This window comes from Arvicanthis niloticus, chromosome 5 (genome assembly GCF_011762505.2).
Source record: "Arvicanthis niloticus isolate mArvNil1 chromosome 5, mArvNil1.pat.X, whole genome shotgun sequence".
Taxonomy (NCBI): Eukaryota; Metazoa; Chordata; class Mammalia; order Rodentia; family Muridae; genus Arvicanthis; species Arvicanthis niloticus.
Genome location: NC_047662.1, coordinates 33,179,088 through 33,197,825, shown reverse-complemented (window position 1 = coordinate 33,197,825; position 18,738 = coordinate 33,179,088). Strand labels below are relative to the sequence as shown.

The following is an 18,738-nucleotide window of genomic DNA, read 5'->3' as shown; positions in this document are numbered from 1 at the left end:
CCAATTACCTGTTGAAAACCAGATTCTCCTCATGGTTGTCAGTTGGCTTCTGAGGTACCATGGCCTCAGTGGTGAATGCCGTGAGCCTTGTGGCTATTCTGTGGCTATTTTTGTGGTGAATGCCATGAGCCTTGTGGCTATTCTGTGGCTATTTTCGTGGTGAATGCCATGAGCCTTGTGGCTATTCTGTGGCTATTTTCTAGAGCACATTTTTGCCCTCCATAGCTTGAAGGTGAGCCCTGAAACTCTGGTTCATTGTTCTGGTGATTTTTACAGTGCCCCCACTAGTCATCTAAAAAGTGGTGTTTTTCCTGTCACTTCAATCATGCTCAGAGCTAAGCAAAGTGGGAAAGAGATTTTCTTTTCACATCTCTGGGTCACAGGGTAAGCTAGGTTCTGCTAAAAAGTAGCCAATACCTTGCTCACACCACATCTGAATTTAATGCAATCGAAAGCTGAGAAATTCCTTAGTCGTGAGGTTGGGTTTTTTTTGTTTGTTTTTTGTTTTTGACGGCCAGCATCCTTATCTTTAGTCTGCATTGTCCTTCCAAGGCTCTGGCAACAACACCCTTCCCACACTGTGGTAAAGCAGGATGCCAAGGGTGCCAGCCCTAAAATCAGAGGGACTGTGTGGCTCTGGCTGGTTGGTCCCATATGCCTTTAATTTCAGCTCTTGGGATGCAGAGGCAAGTGGATCTCTAAGTTCAAAGCCAGCCTGGTCCACAGAGCAAGTTACAGGACATAGAGAAACACTGTCAAAAAAAAAAAAAAAAAAAAAAAAAAAAAAAAAAAAAAAAAGCTTGCAAAGCTGGAGGAACTCTCTAGAAAATCCCCCATTTCCTTGGGAGTGCTTGGATCAATTTGGTGGTCACAGCCATGTTCAGTGTGAGTTACCATGAGCTATGTCAGCCTTTACTGCTTTGCCCAGAAACACAAGATAGGGGTTTGCATGGGGGTAAATATGAGTGATATTTCTCAAGGCCATGCAAATCTGGGGCCAGAGAGTGTCTTTGTCAACACTCTATCCCTCAGAAAATTCACCCAGCATCCTTAGGCGCTTACTCTGCCTCTCCCCCATCCAGCACCATCTGTACTCTCCCCCCCCCAACCCCCCAGCAGCAGCCTTATCCATTTCCTAACGGTGTTCTGCTGCAGGCTACAGGAGCAGTCCTGGCAGGATCTGCTATTACCCTTATTCCAGATTCACAGCAGAGGCTTGGCAAGCCCAAGCTCACTGGGACTGGGTCACAGGGCAGGGTTAGGGGCCCAGGCTTCTAGCCCCCAGTAACCCCACAAGACAGTGTCAGAAACATTGTCTCTGTGAAGGCATTGGTATAGTATGAACATGGGGATATGGGGGTGCTGCATCCTGTTTGAATGTCTCTGGCTAATTTTTAAAAAGTCTTAGCCAGCTTTAACTGCACTCCATTTGTCCAGCCTATGGACAGCCTCAGTAAATCCTTTTCCTCTGTTATGTGTATTTTTTCCCTCATAGAAGACCGTGATTTATCCTCCGAGGCTGCTAATCTCCAATACAGAATTCAAGGGCAGAAGAGAACCGCCCCAGCATCTATTGTGGCATCTTTCGAGCCCAGACTAGGGATGACAGACCCATGGACACAGATGTCTCCAACCTTCAGCTGTTCATATAGCACACAGGGGACTCGTGGGGTCCACTTGTCACTCAAATCCACTCAATGGCAATACTGACATCTTCCATGCTGTTTTCAAGACAGATGTTCAGGCAGAAAAATGCCAGTATGCTTTCTGTCTACAGAGTAGAGGGCTATGCCACACCAATATGAAGAGTGTGGGCCCCGGGACCTGCTCTGAGTCTACTTGTAGCCACTGACACTTGGAAGATAAAAAGCCCAGCCCCAAAGCCATCGTGGGGTTGGCTTCCACAGCTCTTGACCAATGTGGCCAAAGCTAGACACCTCGGGACACTTGGATTATTCATAAATGCGACCTACCCCAAATTCCCTGAGTAGCATCTGAAGTCTTGTGAAGGTCATGGATCCTGACCAAAGCATCAAGGGCACCAAGAAGGCTGATGGAAGTCCCCGGAAGCGGCTGACCAAAGGAGAGGCCATTCAGACTAGTGTTTCTTCCAGCACTCCATACCCAGGTGGCGGCACTACTGCTCCCTCAGAGAGTGCCACCCAGGAGCTCCTAGCCCCGCAGCCTTTCTCAGGCCCCTCTCAGGAGAAAACGGGCCAGCAGCAGAAGCCTCCTCGGAGGCCATCCATCGAGGCCTCGGTCCATATCTCACAGCTCCCACAGCACCCTCTGACACCAGCATTCATGTCCCCTGGCAAGCCAGAGCATCTCCTCGAGGGGTCCACGTGGCAACTGGTTGACCCCATGAGACCTGGACCCTCGGGCTCCTTTGTGGCCCCCGGGCTACATCCGCAGAGCCAGCTCCTCCCATCCCATGCTTCAATCCTTCCTTCTGAGGACCTGCCTGGCATCCCTAAGGTCTTTGTGCCTCGTCCCTCACAGGTCTCCCTGAAGCCCACAGAAGAGGCACACAAGAAAGAGAGGAAACCGCAGAAGCCAGGCAAATATATATGTCAATACTGCAGCCGACCCTGTGCCAAGCCCAGTGTGCTCCAGAAACACATTCGCTCACACACAGGTGAGAGGCCCTACCCCTGTGGCCCCTGTGGCTTCTCCTTCAAGACCAAGAGTAACCTCTACAAACACAGGAAGTCCCATGCCCACCGCATCAAAGCTGGCCTGGCCTCTGGCTCTAGCAGTGAGATGTACCCCCCTGGGCTGGAGATGGAGAGGATCCCTGGGGAAGAGTTTGAGGAGCCCACCGAGGGAGAAAGCACAGACTCTGAGGAGGAAACTGGAGCCACATCAGGTCCCTCCACAGATGTTCTCCCCAAATCTAAGCACCCCCTGCTCTCAAGTAGTTTGTACAGCTCGGGTAGCCACAGTTCCAGCCAAGAGCGCTGCTCCCTGTCCCAGTCAAGCGCTGCGCCATCACTGGAGGACCCCACCCCATTTGCAGAAGCCTCATCCGAACATCCCCTGAGCCATAAACCGGAAGACACACACACCATCAAGCAGAAGCTGGCACTCCGCTTGAGTGAGAGGAAGAAGCTGATTGAGGAGCAGACATTCCTGAGCCCAGGAAGCAAAGGCAGCACAGAGTCTGGATATTTCTCACGCTCTGAGAGCGCTGAGCAGCAGGTCAGCCCGCCCAACACCAATGCCAAGTCCTACGCAGAGATCATCTTTGGCAAGTGTGGACGGATTGGGCAGCGGTCCTCCATGCTGGCATCCACCTCCACCCAGCCCCTACTGCCTCTGTCTGCTGACGACAAGCCCAGCTTGGTACCTTTGTCTGTGCCCAGGACACAAGTGATTGAACATATCACCAAGCTCATCACCATCAATGAGGCCGTGGTGGACACCAGTGAGATCGACAGTGTGAAGCCCAGGAGGAGTTCTCTAACCAGGCGCAGCAGTGTGGAGTCCCCGAAATCCAGCCTCTACCGGGAGTCACTATCGTCCCATGGGGAGAAGACAAAGCAGGAACAATCATTGCTGAGCCTCCAGCACCCACCCGGCTCCACGCACCCCGTGCCTCTCCTGAGAAGCCACTCAATGCCTTCTGCCGCCTGCACCATCAGCACCCCCCACCACACCTTCCGTGGTAGCTACTCCTTTGATGACCACATCGCTGACCCTGAGGTCCCCAGCCGCAGCACTCCCGTGTTTACGTCCCACCCACGAATGCTAAAGCGCCAGCCAGCCATCGAATTACCTTTGGGAGGTGAGTACAGTTCCGAGGAGCCTGGACCAAGCAGCAAAGACCTCACCTCCAAGCCCTCCGATGAACCAGAACCCAAGGAGAGCGACCTTACCAAAAAGACCAAGAAGGGGTTCAAAACAAAAGGTGTGAACTATGAATGTACCATCTGCGGTGCTCGGTACAAAAAGAGAGATAATTATGAAACTCATAAGAAGTACTACTGCTCTGAGCTCCAGATCACAAAAGCCCACTCTGCAGGTGCTCATGAAGTGGGAAAGACTCAGGCTGAGCCTGAGCCTTGGTCCCAGATGATGCATTATAAACTGGGGGCCACCTTGGAACTCACTCCACTGAGAAAAAGACGGAAGGAGAAGAGCCTTGGGGATGAGGAAGAGCCACCTGCCTTTGGCAGCCCCGGCCCATCAGACACAGCTCATAACCTTCCCCTGGAGTCCACCAAGTCACCAGCAGAAGCAAGCAAATCAGTGCCCTCTTTAGAGGGACCCACGAGCTTCCAGCCCAGGACTCCCAAGCCAGGAACTGGGTCAGAACCAGGGAAGGAGAGGAGAACAATGTCCAAAGAAATCTCCGTCATCCAGCACACCAGCTCCTTTGAGAAGTCTGACCCGCTGGAGCAGCCCAGCGGCCTGGAAGAAGACAAGACCCTGTCCCAGTTCTCATCCCCACCACCCGCCCCACACGGACGCTCGACTCACTCCCTGCAGCTGAGGTTGGTCCGACAGCCCAACATTCAGGTTCCAGAGATCCTTGTGACAGAAGAACCCGACAGGCCTGACACAGAGGCTGAGCCACCCCCAAAGGAGCCTGAGAAGACAGAAGAGTTCCAGTGGCCCCAGCGCAGCCAGACACTGGCGCAGCTCCCAGCAGAGAAGCTGCCACCCAAAAAAAAGAGACTCCGCCTGGCTGAGATGGCACAGTCCTCAGGGGAGTCCAGCTTTGAGTCCTCTGTGCCTCTGTCCCGAAGCCCAAGCCAGGAGAGCAGCATTTCTCTGAGTGGCTCTAGCCGCTCGGCTTCATTCGACAGGGAAGACCACGGAAAACCCGAGACCCCTGGATCTCTATCAGACACACGCTCCAAAACCTTGGGCACCCACATGCTGACTGTCCCCAGCCACCACCCACATGCCCGAGAGATGAGAAGGTCGGCCTCAGAGCAGAGCCCCAATGTGCCCTATTCCTCACACATGACTGAGACCCGAAGCAAATCCTTTGACTATGGCAGCTTGTCCCCAACAGGACCATCTGTAGCAGTGCCTGCAGCTCCTCCACCCCCAGCCGCCCCGCCAGAAAGAAGAAAATGCTTTCTGGTAAGACAGGCCTCCCTGAACAGAGCTCCAGAAGCAGAGCTGGAGGCCGCCCCCAAGGGAAAACAAGAGAGTAGTGAGGAGCCCTCAGCCAGCAAGCCTTCCACAAGAAGCTCTGTGCCCCAGATCTCTGTGGCCACTACACAAGGTGGGCCCTCAGGAGGCAAAAGCCAGTTGCAGGACAGGCCCCCACTGGGGTCCAGCCCACCCTACACAGAAGCTCTACAAGTATTCCAGCCTCTGGGCACCCAGCTGCCCCCTCCAGTCTCCCTTTTCTCCTTGCAGCAGCTCTTGCCTCAGGAGCAGGGGCAGTCCTCTGAGTTCTTCTCCACGCGCACAATGGCCGGCCTCCTCCCCTCCCCATACTCTACGCCCCCAATCCCACCTTCCTTGTTCCCAGCCCCACCACTTCCTCTACAGCCTACCGTGCTACACCCCAGCCAGCTTCACCTCCCCCAGCTTCTGCCTCACGCTGCAGATATCCCCTTCCAGCAGCCCCCTTCCTTCCTCCCCATGCCATGCCCTACCCCCTCAACCCTCTCCGGATACTTCCTTCCTCTGCAATCCCAGTTTGCCCTGCAGCTCCCTGGTGAAATAGAAAGCCACTTGCCCCCAATCAAAACCAGCCTGCCCCCTCTGGCAACAGGACCTCCTGGCCCCTCCAGCAACACAGAATATAGCAGTGACATCCAGCTGCCTCCTATGACTCCCCAACCCACCTCTCCAGCTCTCACATCAGCCCCACCACTGGCCCTGCCTGCCTGTCCAGATGCTGTGGTGTCACTGGTTGTTCCTGTCCGCATCCAGACCCACATGCCATCCTATGGAAGTGCCATGTATACCACTTTGTCTCAGATCTTGGTCACACAGTCTCCGGGTAGCTCGGCAAGCACCGCTCTTACCAAGTATGAGGAACCTTCTTCTAAAAGTATGACTGTTTGTGGGGCTGATGTATATGAGGCTGAGCCTGGGCCATCTAGCATAAGCAAGGAACAGAACAGAGGTTACCAGACACCATATCTGAGAGTACCTGAAAGGAAAGGCACTTCACTATCTTCTGAGGGTATCCTGAGCCTGGAGGGGTGCTCATCCACAGCCAGTGGAAGCAAGCGTGTCCTTTCTCCAGCTGGCAGTCTTGAACTTACCATGGAAACCCAGCAGCTGAAAAGGGTAAAGGAGGAGGAAGCTTCCAAGGCAGATGAAAAACTGGAGCTTGTGAGTACCTGTAGTGTCGTGCTGACAAGTACAGAGGACAGGAAGAAGACAGAGAAAGCCCATGTGGGCAGCCAGGGACACAGCAGGAGGGAGGCAGAAACACTGTCCAGCTTGTCTTCAGATGCATCCGACCCAAAAGAACTTTCTCCCCTCTCTCACTCCACATTGTCCCATGGGACAGCCCCAGGCTCAGAAGCTTTGAAAGAATATGCTCAACCATCTAGCAAAGCTCACCGAAGAGGTCTGCCTCCACTGAGTGTAAAGAAAGAAGATCCAAAGGAACAGACTGATCTCCCTCCCCTGGCACCCCCTAGTTCTCTGCCTCTGTCAGATACTTCCCCTAAACCAGCCAAATTGCAAGAAGGTACGGACTCAAAGAAGGTACTGCAGTTCCCCAGCCTCCACACAACCACTAATGTCAGTTGGTGCTATTTAAACTACATTAAGCCAAATCACATCCAGCATGCAGATAGGAGGTCCTCTGTTTACGCTGGTTGGTGCATAAGTTTGTACAACCCCAACCTTCCAGGGGTTTCCACTAAAGCTGCTTTGTCCCTCCTGAGATCTAAGCAGAAGGTGAGCAAAGAGACATATACCATGGCCACAGCTCCGCATCCTGAGGCAGGAAGGCTGGTTCCATCCAACTCCCGAAAGCCCCGCATGACAGAGGTAAGTTCTGCCTTGTTCTAGCCACCAAATAATGCAAAAGCTTATGTTGAGCTTTTAAAGCCACATTGTCTTCATGCTAAGTTTGTAGACTTAAAGCCAGTTTGGGGTGGGAGGCAGGTTTTTCTCTCTGGGAGTTTTGACCTCATAAGAAAACATGTTCACTGAGCTTCTCTGCCCTTGTATCCCTAATATAGTTGCAATAATGTTATCAGCAAAATACTGCTACTTTTCTAGAAGTTTCTACTATAAAAAAAAAGTTTCAGGAAGATAAAGAGTGATTCTCTAAAGAACAGAGTTGGGAAAATTAGAACTTTATTCCAGTTCTTTCCCATGTGGTTCTCCATTGTCTTATTAGTTTCTTTCTGCTTTTTTAATTTTATCTGTATCTGCTGTTTTGTTTTAATCCTCTAAAATCATCTCATTTCCACATTTGACACAATCTACTCCTGAAACAGTTCTTTTCTATAAGATAGTGCATAGAACTGTTCTGCAATAAACCTCTCCACCTGTAGGAGTCAATGTCACTCACAATTTGAGCCATCTATGCTACAGAACAGCAGTAGGCTTTCAATGCAGCTCATATTTACTCTTCCATTGCCTCTGACCTGAGCTACTTCAGGGGCTATGCAATAAAGGTTCTCATATAATTTAACAGATTTGAAACTCAAAAATTCCAATATGCATAAAAAGACAACACCTTTACACAGGCAAGGCCAGCCTGAAGCTTCAGGCCATGACCAGTGCTGGCCTAGTGTGACAAAATACCCTGACAAAAGTAGCTTTAGGGAAAGGATTTATTTTAACTTATAGTTTCGGAAGGATATAATACATAGTGGCCAGGAAGCCATGATAGAGGCAGAGAAGGCGTTTGGAAGTTGGCTGGTTGCATTGCCTCCACATTCAGGAAGCAGAGAATGAATAAGGAGCAGAACCCAGCTATAAATCCTTTAAGGTCCTCATGGTAGACACCCTCTTCCCCAGTGAGGGTGTACCTCCTAATGGTTGAACAACCTTCCCAAACAGCACCAGTTCATATGGGGACTTTTCACATTCAAACCATGTCTGGAATTAGTGGAGTTAGCAGTGGTCTTGTTTGGTGCCAAGCCCTATGCTGGACCCTGGAACCCAGTCACTGCTCACCTACCCTGGAAGGCAGCATCACCTCCACCATTGTACAGGTGAGGGAACCAGGGCTCAAAGGCTGAACAAGGTCAAGGACTTGGGGCAAACATTTGGCAATTCCAGAATTATTTCCACCCCCCCCCCCACTCTCATTACTTGAGGGATGAAATTTTTTAAAGATAATTGCAAATTTAATGACATCAACATGTAACTGTTCCATCCAGGTGCTTTGACCAAATCCCACACAGATACTGGAAGCCAGACTCCATTTGTAGACCTGAGAGCAGACCTGTGTCTGCAGCTTCCCAGACACTGATACCATCTGCTTTCATCATGAGAGTGAAAATCATATCAGAAGTGCCCTGAGCTCAGCCGGATATTCTTCACAAACTGCTTTCCGTATTTATTCTCTGGTGTCTTTATCAGTCCACAGACATCTCTGATGGGATTTCCACTTCTGATGTAACTACCATAAACTGTGGCTATTGCCAAGGCGTTGGCATAACTATATTGGAAACACACCTGCTACATGCCAGATAGTGTGCTAAACTTTGCTTTGTTCTTATAACACCCTGGGAAACTAGGGTACAATAGGTAAATAGATCAAAGTTCAGAGGAGCTAAGTAACTTACACAGGGCCACACAGTAAATGGCAAAGACAGAATTCAGAACTAGAGCTCACTCCAAAACCCTTTGAAACAGGTCTGAACTGCTCCTGTGCCTTGATCAGAGTTGTCAGAGGTATAAGACAAAGGAGGTGTTGGTTTCTCGTCTCTAAATCTGACAGTCATTTTTTCATCCTAATGCTTTCCTAAAATGAGCTAAGACCTACAGACATTTTCTTGGAATTTAAATTTTCCTGCCCAGATTGCACAAATATCACACATTACTATAACTGCTGTAAGCTGAGGCCGTTCTACAACCCCCATTCCCTTGCTTGCATGCCTCCAGTAATGGGAGGCTCACCTCCTGGCAACCCCAGCACCACCCAACCTGTACTTGGCTACAATTTAAGCTCTCCTGCACACTCTGCTGATAATTGCCACCTTGTAGCTGGTGTCTTCCCCTAGCCATTATGAAAATGTCATTTATCTAAGCACTAGGAAACCTGGCTTTGCTGTCATATTGCGGGTATAGTCTACATCACATTGAGTTTGGTCATCTGCATTTAGATCCTGGAGAGACCCACACTTGCATCATCATCCATCCTTCAGTCTTGTCTTGTCTTGTCTTGTCTTGTCTTTTCTTTTCTTTTCTTTTCTTTTCTTTTCTTTTCCTTATGCCTTCTCTTCCCTTTTCCCCCTCCATGGGCCTCGCTCTAACAGCCATAACCCTGCAATGGGAGCAAGCACTGAACTGCCCAGGTTCGAGGCCCACTATTTCACTCACCCAGCTGTGTGACCATGGGCTATTTACCTAACCTCCCTGTGCTTTGGTTTCTTCATCTGAAAATGAGGCGTGGTGCTAACTTAGCTCAAGATTGTGAGGGTGGGTAACCGTTGACCAGTGAAGCTATGCACGTGTCCTAGATAACATGACCCACATTACTATTCAGTGCTAACATGGGTTCTAGGCCCCCGCCCCGCTCAGTTTAGGCACTGTTTCCTGGAACTGCACTGCCACCCAATCCCACCTCCTCTGCCCCCGCCCCCAGAGTGGCATCAGGCAGCAAGGAAGACACTGTGCACCTGTCTGTGGTGGACCCCTTGGCTACTCTGTAGATTGCAGGCCAGGGTGGAAATGTGGAGTATGCCCAGAAATCTAACTCCCTGGTTTCCACCAGCACAGACATCTAGACCTGAGCTTGGCTTCCATTTTCTCCACCCATTAGAAAAGATTCTATGGTGGTCACTGAGACACGGAAGTTAATGTCTGAATAGATCTTTAAGATAGTCTAAGCCAGGTCTGGAGAGATGGCTCCTAAGTTAAGAGTGCTTACTCTTCTTACAGAGGATAAGAGTTTAGATTCCCAGCACCCACATGAAGTCGCTCACAATTGCCTGTGACTCCAGCTCCAGGAGATCTGATGCCCTATTCTTTTCTGTGCACATGTAAACATATATAAATAAACACACACACACTAAATAAAAATAAAATCTTTTTAAAAATGGCCCAAAGCCTTCTTAGCTTCAAACCCCGGAAGGTGTAGCAGCTGAAGGGCATCCCAGCCTCCAGTGATCTCTTTGGCATTGGAACTCACTTCTCTTCACAAGGTGCCCATTATCTCAGCTCCATGGGCATAAGCATCCTATGTAAAGATGTACGTCTCCCTGCTCAGATTTAGAGAATATATTCTCAGGACCCTGGAAAATGCTGGAAGTTCACAACCAACATCAGCCCTCCCCACAGAGCCAGGTCTCACTGTGGCCCATTGCTTTACAGAGAGTGGATACCCAGGTCCCCACCCTCAGGCTGGTTCTGCGTCCTGGGGTCCTGCGGTTTCTGGTCTTTGGTGTTGGCTCAGGAGTGCCAGTACAGGAAGCAGGAGACCTGTGCATTTCTAGAGCCATGCCCTTAACCTAGTAGGCTGCCTTGGCTTTCTGATCCGACTGCGAGAACACCAAGGTTAACCCGCGAGGCAGAGCCAAGGAGTCACCTATTTCTTCAGCATTATTTGTCTTTTTGATCCCTACTTTAAGTACTGGAGTTACCAAGGTGAATGAGACATATCCCCAAAGATCCCAAGGCTAGCATAGAACACAAAGACCCACCTGTGTGTCTCAGGAGAAAAATGATCTTGAGAGGGGGTCAAAACACAGCTTGGAGGAGACTTTGTCTCTTTGGCCAGTCCCTGAGTCCGTGAAGGGGAGTTGAATGAAAACCAGAAGGTCATATGGACACATGTGTCTTTGTCCCTGACCCAGTACTCAAGGCTAACCAATCTTGGTTCTGTCCTCCCCATGGAGTTCAGGTGCACCTCCCGTCGCTGGTTTCCCCAGAGAGCCAGAAAGACCCAGCTCGAGTGGAGAAGGAAGAAAAGCAAGGGAAAGCAGAGGAAGGTACGCCCACTTCCAAAAGAGGCGAGCCGGCGAGGGTCAAGATCTTCGAAGGAGGGTAAGGCTCACGCTTTGTTTGCAGTCTGCTTCCGATGTGGAGACCTCCCACCACCTGCGCGCAGCGGTGGCCAGTGGCCCCTGGCTGTGGGGTGCCCAAAGGTACCTATAGTCCTCTCAGGGCCTCCCTATACTGTGTGACTATAAGGCCATCTGTTTTGCAAATGCCACCAGGAATCCTTGGTGAAGATCTGAAGGAGCCAAGGTCTTTCTCCAGCCCCGTGTCCACAGATCTTGTCCAGGTTCTCAGTCCAGCACTGAAGTGATGTAGAGTTCCCAGCTCTACGTCAGTCTGCACTGTTTCCTTTAGAGTGTATTGCCTCTGTCCTGCCCAGGCCACCCTGCTCACATCCCATTTCCCATGGTGCTAAAGAGTCACTGAACGCCCTTTACACTGTCTCTGCCTTGCCCACTGGCAGGCCCAGGACTCATTATTTTTGCCACTCTGGAACACACCTCCATGTACCCCAGGCTCTAGAAGGGCACCTGGCTTCAGATGTACTTTGTGGAAGTTTTTTGTGCACTTTGTGTTCTGTGTGGCCACGTGTTTGTGAGCAGGTACCATGGTGTCTGTCTTGGGGTCCTGTGTCTGCGTCCCTGTTGATATCAGGGTGGTACCGATTCTCTACAGCTCTGATGACAGCAATCACCATGAGCCTCCAACAACATGGGCCATCACTGGGGACTCTTACTCTCCAGCATCTGCAAGTGACTACCTCGTGGGGACACACAGTGACAGCTGTGGGGGTCTCTGGAAAGTTGGCATTTTGTAGTGGCTAGAAGGGCTCTTGGGGATAGGAAGTGGTTTTGACAGGTACAGGGGTCAGGAGATTGTGAACATCCCTAAAGCATACCCACAATTTAAAAAAAATTAAAAGGGCCTCTGACAAAACAGGACCATAGGTTCTGCTTCAGAGCCTGACCCTTGTTCTACTTGGGGACAGTGGCTGACATTTGGTTAGAGCGCCCTCGTGTGGCTATGTGCCCTCATGCTACCTGGTCCCAAGCTCCAGGCTTGGTAGTTATGCCTGCCCCTTCATCCTCCTCCTCTGTGAAGGGTATAGTAATAGCCTTGTACCAATATCATAAGCTCCATAAGGCCAAGGAAGAATATGATTCCTACGAACTCATCACATGGACACTAACCGGCCCCTCGCCTGTGCCCAGATCTTTGTCTCTATCCAAAGCACCTCACTCTGCTCTTGGTTATGGGGAATGTCATCCTCACACTTCCAGCTGGTCACATGGTATCAACAATCAGGTTCTTTCCATCCTCAGCTTGACTACCCCTTGATCCGACTCCCACCCAAGCTCTACTGTGCCTCCTACCTTGCTTCTGGTGAACCTCTTCTTTCATGGGGTAGGTGCTACCCACTAGGAATATTTACTAATATGAAAAGGGAGAGCATTTTGTGCTGATACCTGTCTGAGGAAACCTCCACAGCATCTCATGAATGGGACCAGGACTCACCAAGTACTTGTCTCATCTGTCACCAAGGGTGTAGCTATTCCAGGATCCTGAACACATGCTTAAGGCCAGTCCATCTGTCCACACTAACTGTTTCTTCTTAACCTTCATGCTTTCTTCTTTTTCTCTCTTTAACACTTACAATATCTTGTTTCACAGCAGTACATACTGAAAAGGGGTCTGAAACGAGGCCTGCTCAGAGTCCCGCAAAAGCCTAGAGAGGAAGACAGAACAGCTCACTGTCTGCTGTAGAGAGAATATCTTCTGTATTGTATGGATGTATCACCTGTCAATTAAAAAGCCTGTAACCTAGGCAGGAAATAGAAGGTGGGACATTCAGGAGGCAGAAGGGATTCTGGGATAGAGCCAGGTGCAGGAGATTGGCTCAGGAAGATGTGAGGAGCCAGACACATGGTACATGAGCACAGTAACCAGCCACGTGATAGAATGTAGGTTAAAATAAATAGGATATCTTAAGTTATGATTCTTGTCAGAGAAGAGCCTAGCTATATGGTCAAGGTATTTGTAAATATATTTTGAGTCTGAGTCTTATTTCTGGGAGCACGGGGCTGGGAGGCAGAACTGGTACGTAACTTCTATAATTTGCCATCTACTAACACAGTCCCCTTAGCACTGGAGTCTCGTCCACTGGCTACAGAGTTGTGTAGTCTAAGACCTTGGGAGTAGGGAGGGACAATCCCAGTCATCTCTATTCCTGAGAGAACTTAAAACATTCAGTAATAGCACTGATGGGACTCTAGTCTGCTTCCCATGCATCTGCTAGTGGGTAGTTTCTCCACAGTATCTGTGCAGCTGCAAACAGGGCCTGTTCACATGATGAGCTAATGAGCCAAGCATAGAAAAATGGGTGCTTGTGTGTCTCACTTCCTCAAGTCTTTGAATCACCAGCCGCACTCCTTGACCCTCAGTCTAGCGATTGAGCAATTAGTCAATCCATCATGGAGGATAGACTTAATCTGTGCTTTGTAGGTGCTTTGGGCTAGTGACTCAGCTCGTATCAAACCGTCATCCAGTTCTTAAGCTGCTTGTGGACCAAAGCAAGGTAACAATACAAAGCCTTGTGCTGAAGTAGGGACCATCAGGGCTGAGATGCCCACAGCAGGCACGGAGTGCTTCTCGGAGCTGCAGGGACAGGCTGGGTGAGGTGGGCAGGGTGGTTTGACAGCTGGTATGTGAGGTAGGCTGGTCAGAGCTCTCCAGTGACCAAGACTCTTTGATTCTTGCCAAGATCGTTTGCCCTGCTGACAACATCCAACTCTTTGGCTTCAGATTCCTCGTTGCTCTTTCTGCAATATCTGGGATCAGAGCTGGGCCCTCACTCTGAGCTCCAGACCTTTTCTCTGGATGCCAATTGCACCTTTGCCTAGGACCCTTACAGCTCCGAAGACTCAGCACAGCTAAGCAAGGCCTGTGTTTCCCAATCATAGTGTCTTAGTTACTTTTCTACTGCTGTGAAGAGACAGAGACTAAGGCAATGTATTTTTAAAAAGCATTTCATTGGAGATTTGTTTAAAGTTTCAGAGGGTGAGTCCATGTATCATGACAGGGAGCATGGAGGTGCTGTAACCATAGCTGAGAGCTCACATCTTATCTACAGGCTGTAGGCAGAGAGAGAGAGAGAGAGAGAGAGAGAGAGAGAGAGAGAGAGAGACTATGTCTACAGTGAGCTCTCCAATGACCTACCACCTTCAAAAAGGCCACACCTCCTAATTCTTCCTAAACAGTCCACTGACTAGGAACCAAACATTCAAATATGGGGTCATTCTCATTCAAACCACCACACACAGCATCTCCTCCAACATTTGGACTTCAGATGATGAAACCTTCACACTCAAACCTCAACATCACCTCTCTGGATTCCATGCAGTCCCTAGATTCTGGTGTCTATGTGAAGTAGTCAAGGGCTCAAAATGGCTTCTCTCTCCCTTTATTTCTGCATCCTACCCTCCACCCTCCAACATCAGGACCACTGAGCATCTTTCCACATGGCTCTTCCTGTGTAGCCCACTGTGGCTCTTATCTGCATAGTTTTAACTCAGCCTGGTAGTCTAACCTGCCCAGGTTCTTTCACCTTCTGCTGCCTATGGATCCTACCTACCCTTTGTCAAATCCACCTGATCTTCAGAAGTGAGCACTAGCCCTGTCTGGGGAATCTCTGAGGTCCCTGCCTGGCACACCGGAGAGAGTTTTTATAATACCATACCAAGTTAGATGTGTATGCTGAGGTCTGAGGAAGTGATAAACGAAGCTAGTGAAGTCCAGGGAGCCCAGCTCCATTTAGGGGAGGCCCTCTGAGAGCTGGCCACGAGCAGGGACAGCCAGCCTCAGCTTGGAACTGGAACACAGGGAAAAGATGTGGAAGTCTCACTGTGAGCAGCCTCCCTCCCTACCCCCTATGGATAGAGGAGAGAAGCTCACAGACTCACCCCTTGGCCAATAGGCCTGTGTGAGAAGGACCCAGATGCTATGCTGAGGAAAGAACCTTTTGTTCCCAGAAGAACCCTGGCCCCATGCCTCTCAGCCTCACTTCATTCAAAAAGTACACCCAAGCTTGTTTTCACTTCACATCACTCCTTGGATAGCTAGGTTTTAATAGTTGTTTTAAAATACATACATACATACATATATGCATACATACATACATACACACTCCCATAGTGGAACTGGAGATGGCTCAGTGGTTAAGAACACTCATTGCTCTTGCAGAAGACCCAGGTTCAGTTCTCAGCATCCACATGGTAGCTCACAATGGCCTGTAAGTTCCAGGGGATCCAATACCTATCTTTTGACCTCTTCAGGCATTGGGCATGCATATGATACATATATTTACATGGACTTATATGTATACACAAAATAAAAATAATAAATTGGGACTGGAGAGATAACTCGGCAGTTCAGAGCACTTACTGCTCTTACAGAAGACCTGAGTCCAATTCTTAGCACCCACATGGTAGCTCACAATCTTCTACCATCAAAAACCTCAGTTCCAGGATATCTGATACCCTCTTCTGGGCAATATGGGCACCAGACATACATGTAGGCAAACACTCATACACACAAAATAAAAATCTAAAAGTAAAATAAATGTAAAGGAAAAAAAAACTAACTCCCAGAATGGTTGCCTCTGGCTCAGGTTCTCTCTCCTCCCCTTCCTACCCAGTTCCATTCCAGGTGACCTGAGGCCTCTCCTACATTAGCAGCTGCTTTGTCAAGGTCAACAGTGACCTGCACTTTGCAGAGTTCAAGGGTCACTCACTTCCGGTCTTTTCTCACCTTCAGCAGTGGGCACAGCTGACCCCTGTCTTCTCCTTGCTGTGGTCTAGGGAGTGAGATATCTGGTCCCTCACAGAGGACATGCCAGCTTTGTCCTATTTTTCTTGATATCTTCAAATCTGATCATTCTGTCTCCACTGGGGAATGTGACATGAATTTTAGAGGAAACGAGTGGTTACCAAGGCAATGAAGACCATGGGATGCTGAGAATCCAAAGGACCTTTTATGTTAGGCCATTGCTACCATTGCTACTATGAGATAATGTTAAGCTTGCTGGCTGGGAGGGCAGTGTCAAGGGCAGTGGGATGGGATCCCAGGAACTCCTGACAAGAGAACAGGAAGGCCGAAATAATATGTGGCTGCCTTGAGCATGGCCCCAGTCACTGTTGTGCACATGCAGAACAGAGATAAACACAAGAACCAAGTTGGGAGAGTGGATGACTGACCTGGGGCAGTAGGGAGTGTAATTTGAGAGCCCAGTCCTTCCTCCACATGAGGATATTCAGGGAAGCATGGACAGTTGGTACTTGAGCCTGACTCTCAAAGGACAGGCCTGAGCTGGAAATACACTTGTCAGTGTGCAGCTGCAGTTTGCGGCTCAGACTGGATGGGGTTACCTAGGGAGATGGAGAAGAGAGAAAGGAAAAGGACACTCAGAATGGGAGCTGGATGCATCTGCATTGGAGAAAGTCAAGGATGATGAGAGGCAAGATACCCAGAGCCAAGTGCAGTCTGAGAAGCCAAGAGTTGAGGGCTCAGCTAAGCAGCACCCTGCCTAAAGACCCAGGGAGGTGGGGACAGAAAACTGTCTGCTGCACAGCCCTGTGGGGAGCGCTTGTGGCTATGACGGGAGCTGTTTCCAAGGCAATGGATTCCCTGTGGTCCAGGCAGAAATGAGGAATGGAGGCAGGGTACATAAAGCCCCACCCTAAAAGGATGAATACAGGAGGAGGCAACCAAGACAGAGGAGGAATGGAAGCCGGAGGGGCTGTGGGGGGAATGAGCAGGACCTTTGTGTGTGTGTGTGTGTGTGTGTGTGTGTGTGTGTGTGTGTGTGTCCATGTTCACACAGCTAAAATGGTTGATAGGAAGGAATAGATGATGTTGGGGAGGGAGGAGAGTGAAGAAACAGCTAAAGAAAGGACAAAGGAGAAGAAGACATTTCTCTGATGGTGACACGCAGAGGGGAGGATGGTTCTCTGTCCTCTCTTCCTGTGATTTAAGTTAGGTTGGTTCTACGCTGTCCCTCCTTGTGACTTGGGGAGCCATTTTCTTGGGTTGGCCAAGTCTTCTTCGTCCACTCATTTCTTGACAACTCTAAGAATTGTATTACCAGTTTTCTCTCTTATTCTGCAGGCAAAAAATCATAGGATTTGTATGCTGATAAGGGGGTGTGGGAGACGGGGGAGGAAGGGACAGGAGGCTATTCCCCCACCATGACATTCATGTTTATTGCCACTTCACTGAACTTGGAGTAACCTAGGAAACACACTTCTGGATGTGCTGGTGAGGGTGTCCCAGGGGTGTTTAACAAAGGAGGGACAACCCATATAAACATGGGGCAGTACCGACTCATACACTAGGAGCTCCGACTGAAAAGGGGCGGGGGCAGGGTTGAGGGATATCAGCATTCATTTCTCTCTGCTCTGACTGCACAGACATGAGCAACTCCTCCATGATGGACTGTTTCCCTTCTCCTTCCTCTTTACATTGCTTCTTGTCAGGTACTTGGTCATAGGGACAACAAAAATCACTAATACATCCCTCATCTTTAGTGAAAGACAGCCAAGGCTAACCTTCCAAGGCTCGGAGGGGTGCATGGGAGAGCACCACTGCTTATGGACTTTGGGGTAGCCTCAGCACTCCCTGGCACACAGGAGTGCTCAGTAGAAGTGGCACTTTCTTCCCTTCCTCATGCCTTCCTTCCTTCCACCAGCTTGATTCCCGCAGGCTCTTTCTGCTAGCTTAGCCAGAGGTGTATGGCCTTGTGTGGACAAACCTATCAAAGGGAGGGGAAATTCAGCTTGTTCTGTAACTGTGTAAGCCACAGACAACGGGAACAAATCAACCAAGGACACATGGCTCTGGGAACAGATGGAGGGTTGAGCATGGGTACCTGAATCTTCTTAGTTGTGCCTCCCTGACCTTTCCCGTCTTTGGGCCTCTTTGGGAACAAGAGCAGGAAGTCTCAGCCTGTGGGTCCTGGAGCTGGAGATTCACAGGGTGGTATTCTTTCTGCAAGGGTCACTTTTCAAGATTGTAATTGAAAGGGGGGGGGGGGGACAAGGCTTGGCCTGGAGTGTGGGAACCAGAACCTACCAGTGAGTTTGTACTCTGCCATTGCTAGCTCTGTGGGCCTCTGCAATGCTGGGCTCTCTGTGAGCCTGTGTTTCTCACTGTACAGTGATGATGGCCTGGGGGGCTGGATGCACCATGTGTTAGTCAGGATAGGACATGTGAGGCTTCTCCATGTGAGGCCTTCAATAGGGTGTTCCTTCCCAAGAAAGAGCCTCTGGAAGGTGTCACACCCTGAAATGAGTTATCTTGTAAAAGGGGCTCCAAGAATGGGGGTCTAGTTTGCTTGAAAACGTATAACTGGGGAGAAAAAGAGATAGTAAGCCTCTTGAGTAAGATCACAGAGCCCCAAATCCTCAGAAAACTCACATCTCCCTAGTCTCTGGATCTACCTACTGATATGTCTTCCATGCCGTGCCCACCCAGGGCTCACAAGCAAAAGTCTTGTTGGTTATCCCTACTTATCTGTATAGACTGTCATGACTGTCATTCTTGATTGAAAGTACCTGAGAGCCAGGGCCAACCGCCTCT

The 18,738-nt window shown here is 49.7% G+C and overlaps 1 protein-coding gene across 1 annotated transcript in view; it reads left to right on the top strand.

Annotated features, from left to right (window-relative positions):
• Positions 1-18,738, top strand: part of Hivep3 (HIVEP zinc finger 3) — a 101,258-nt gene that overhangs the window by 61,446 nt on the left and 21,074 nt on the right. Inside the window, exons 3-4 of the mRNA XM_034503869.2 lie at positions 1,496-6,975; positions 11,009-11,151. Of these exons, the coding sequence (XP_034359760.1) occupies positions 2,014-6,975; positions 11,009-11,151 (5,105 nt within the window). The 5' untranslated portion in view covers positions 1,496-2,013. The remainder of the gene's footprint in view (positions 1-1,495; positions 6,976-11,008; positions 11,152-18,738) is intronic.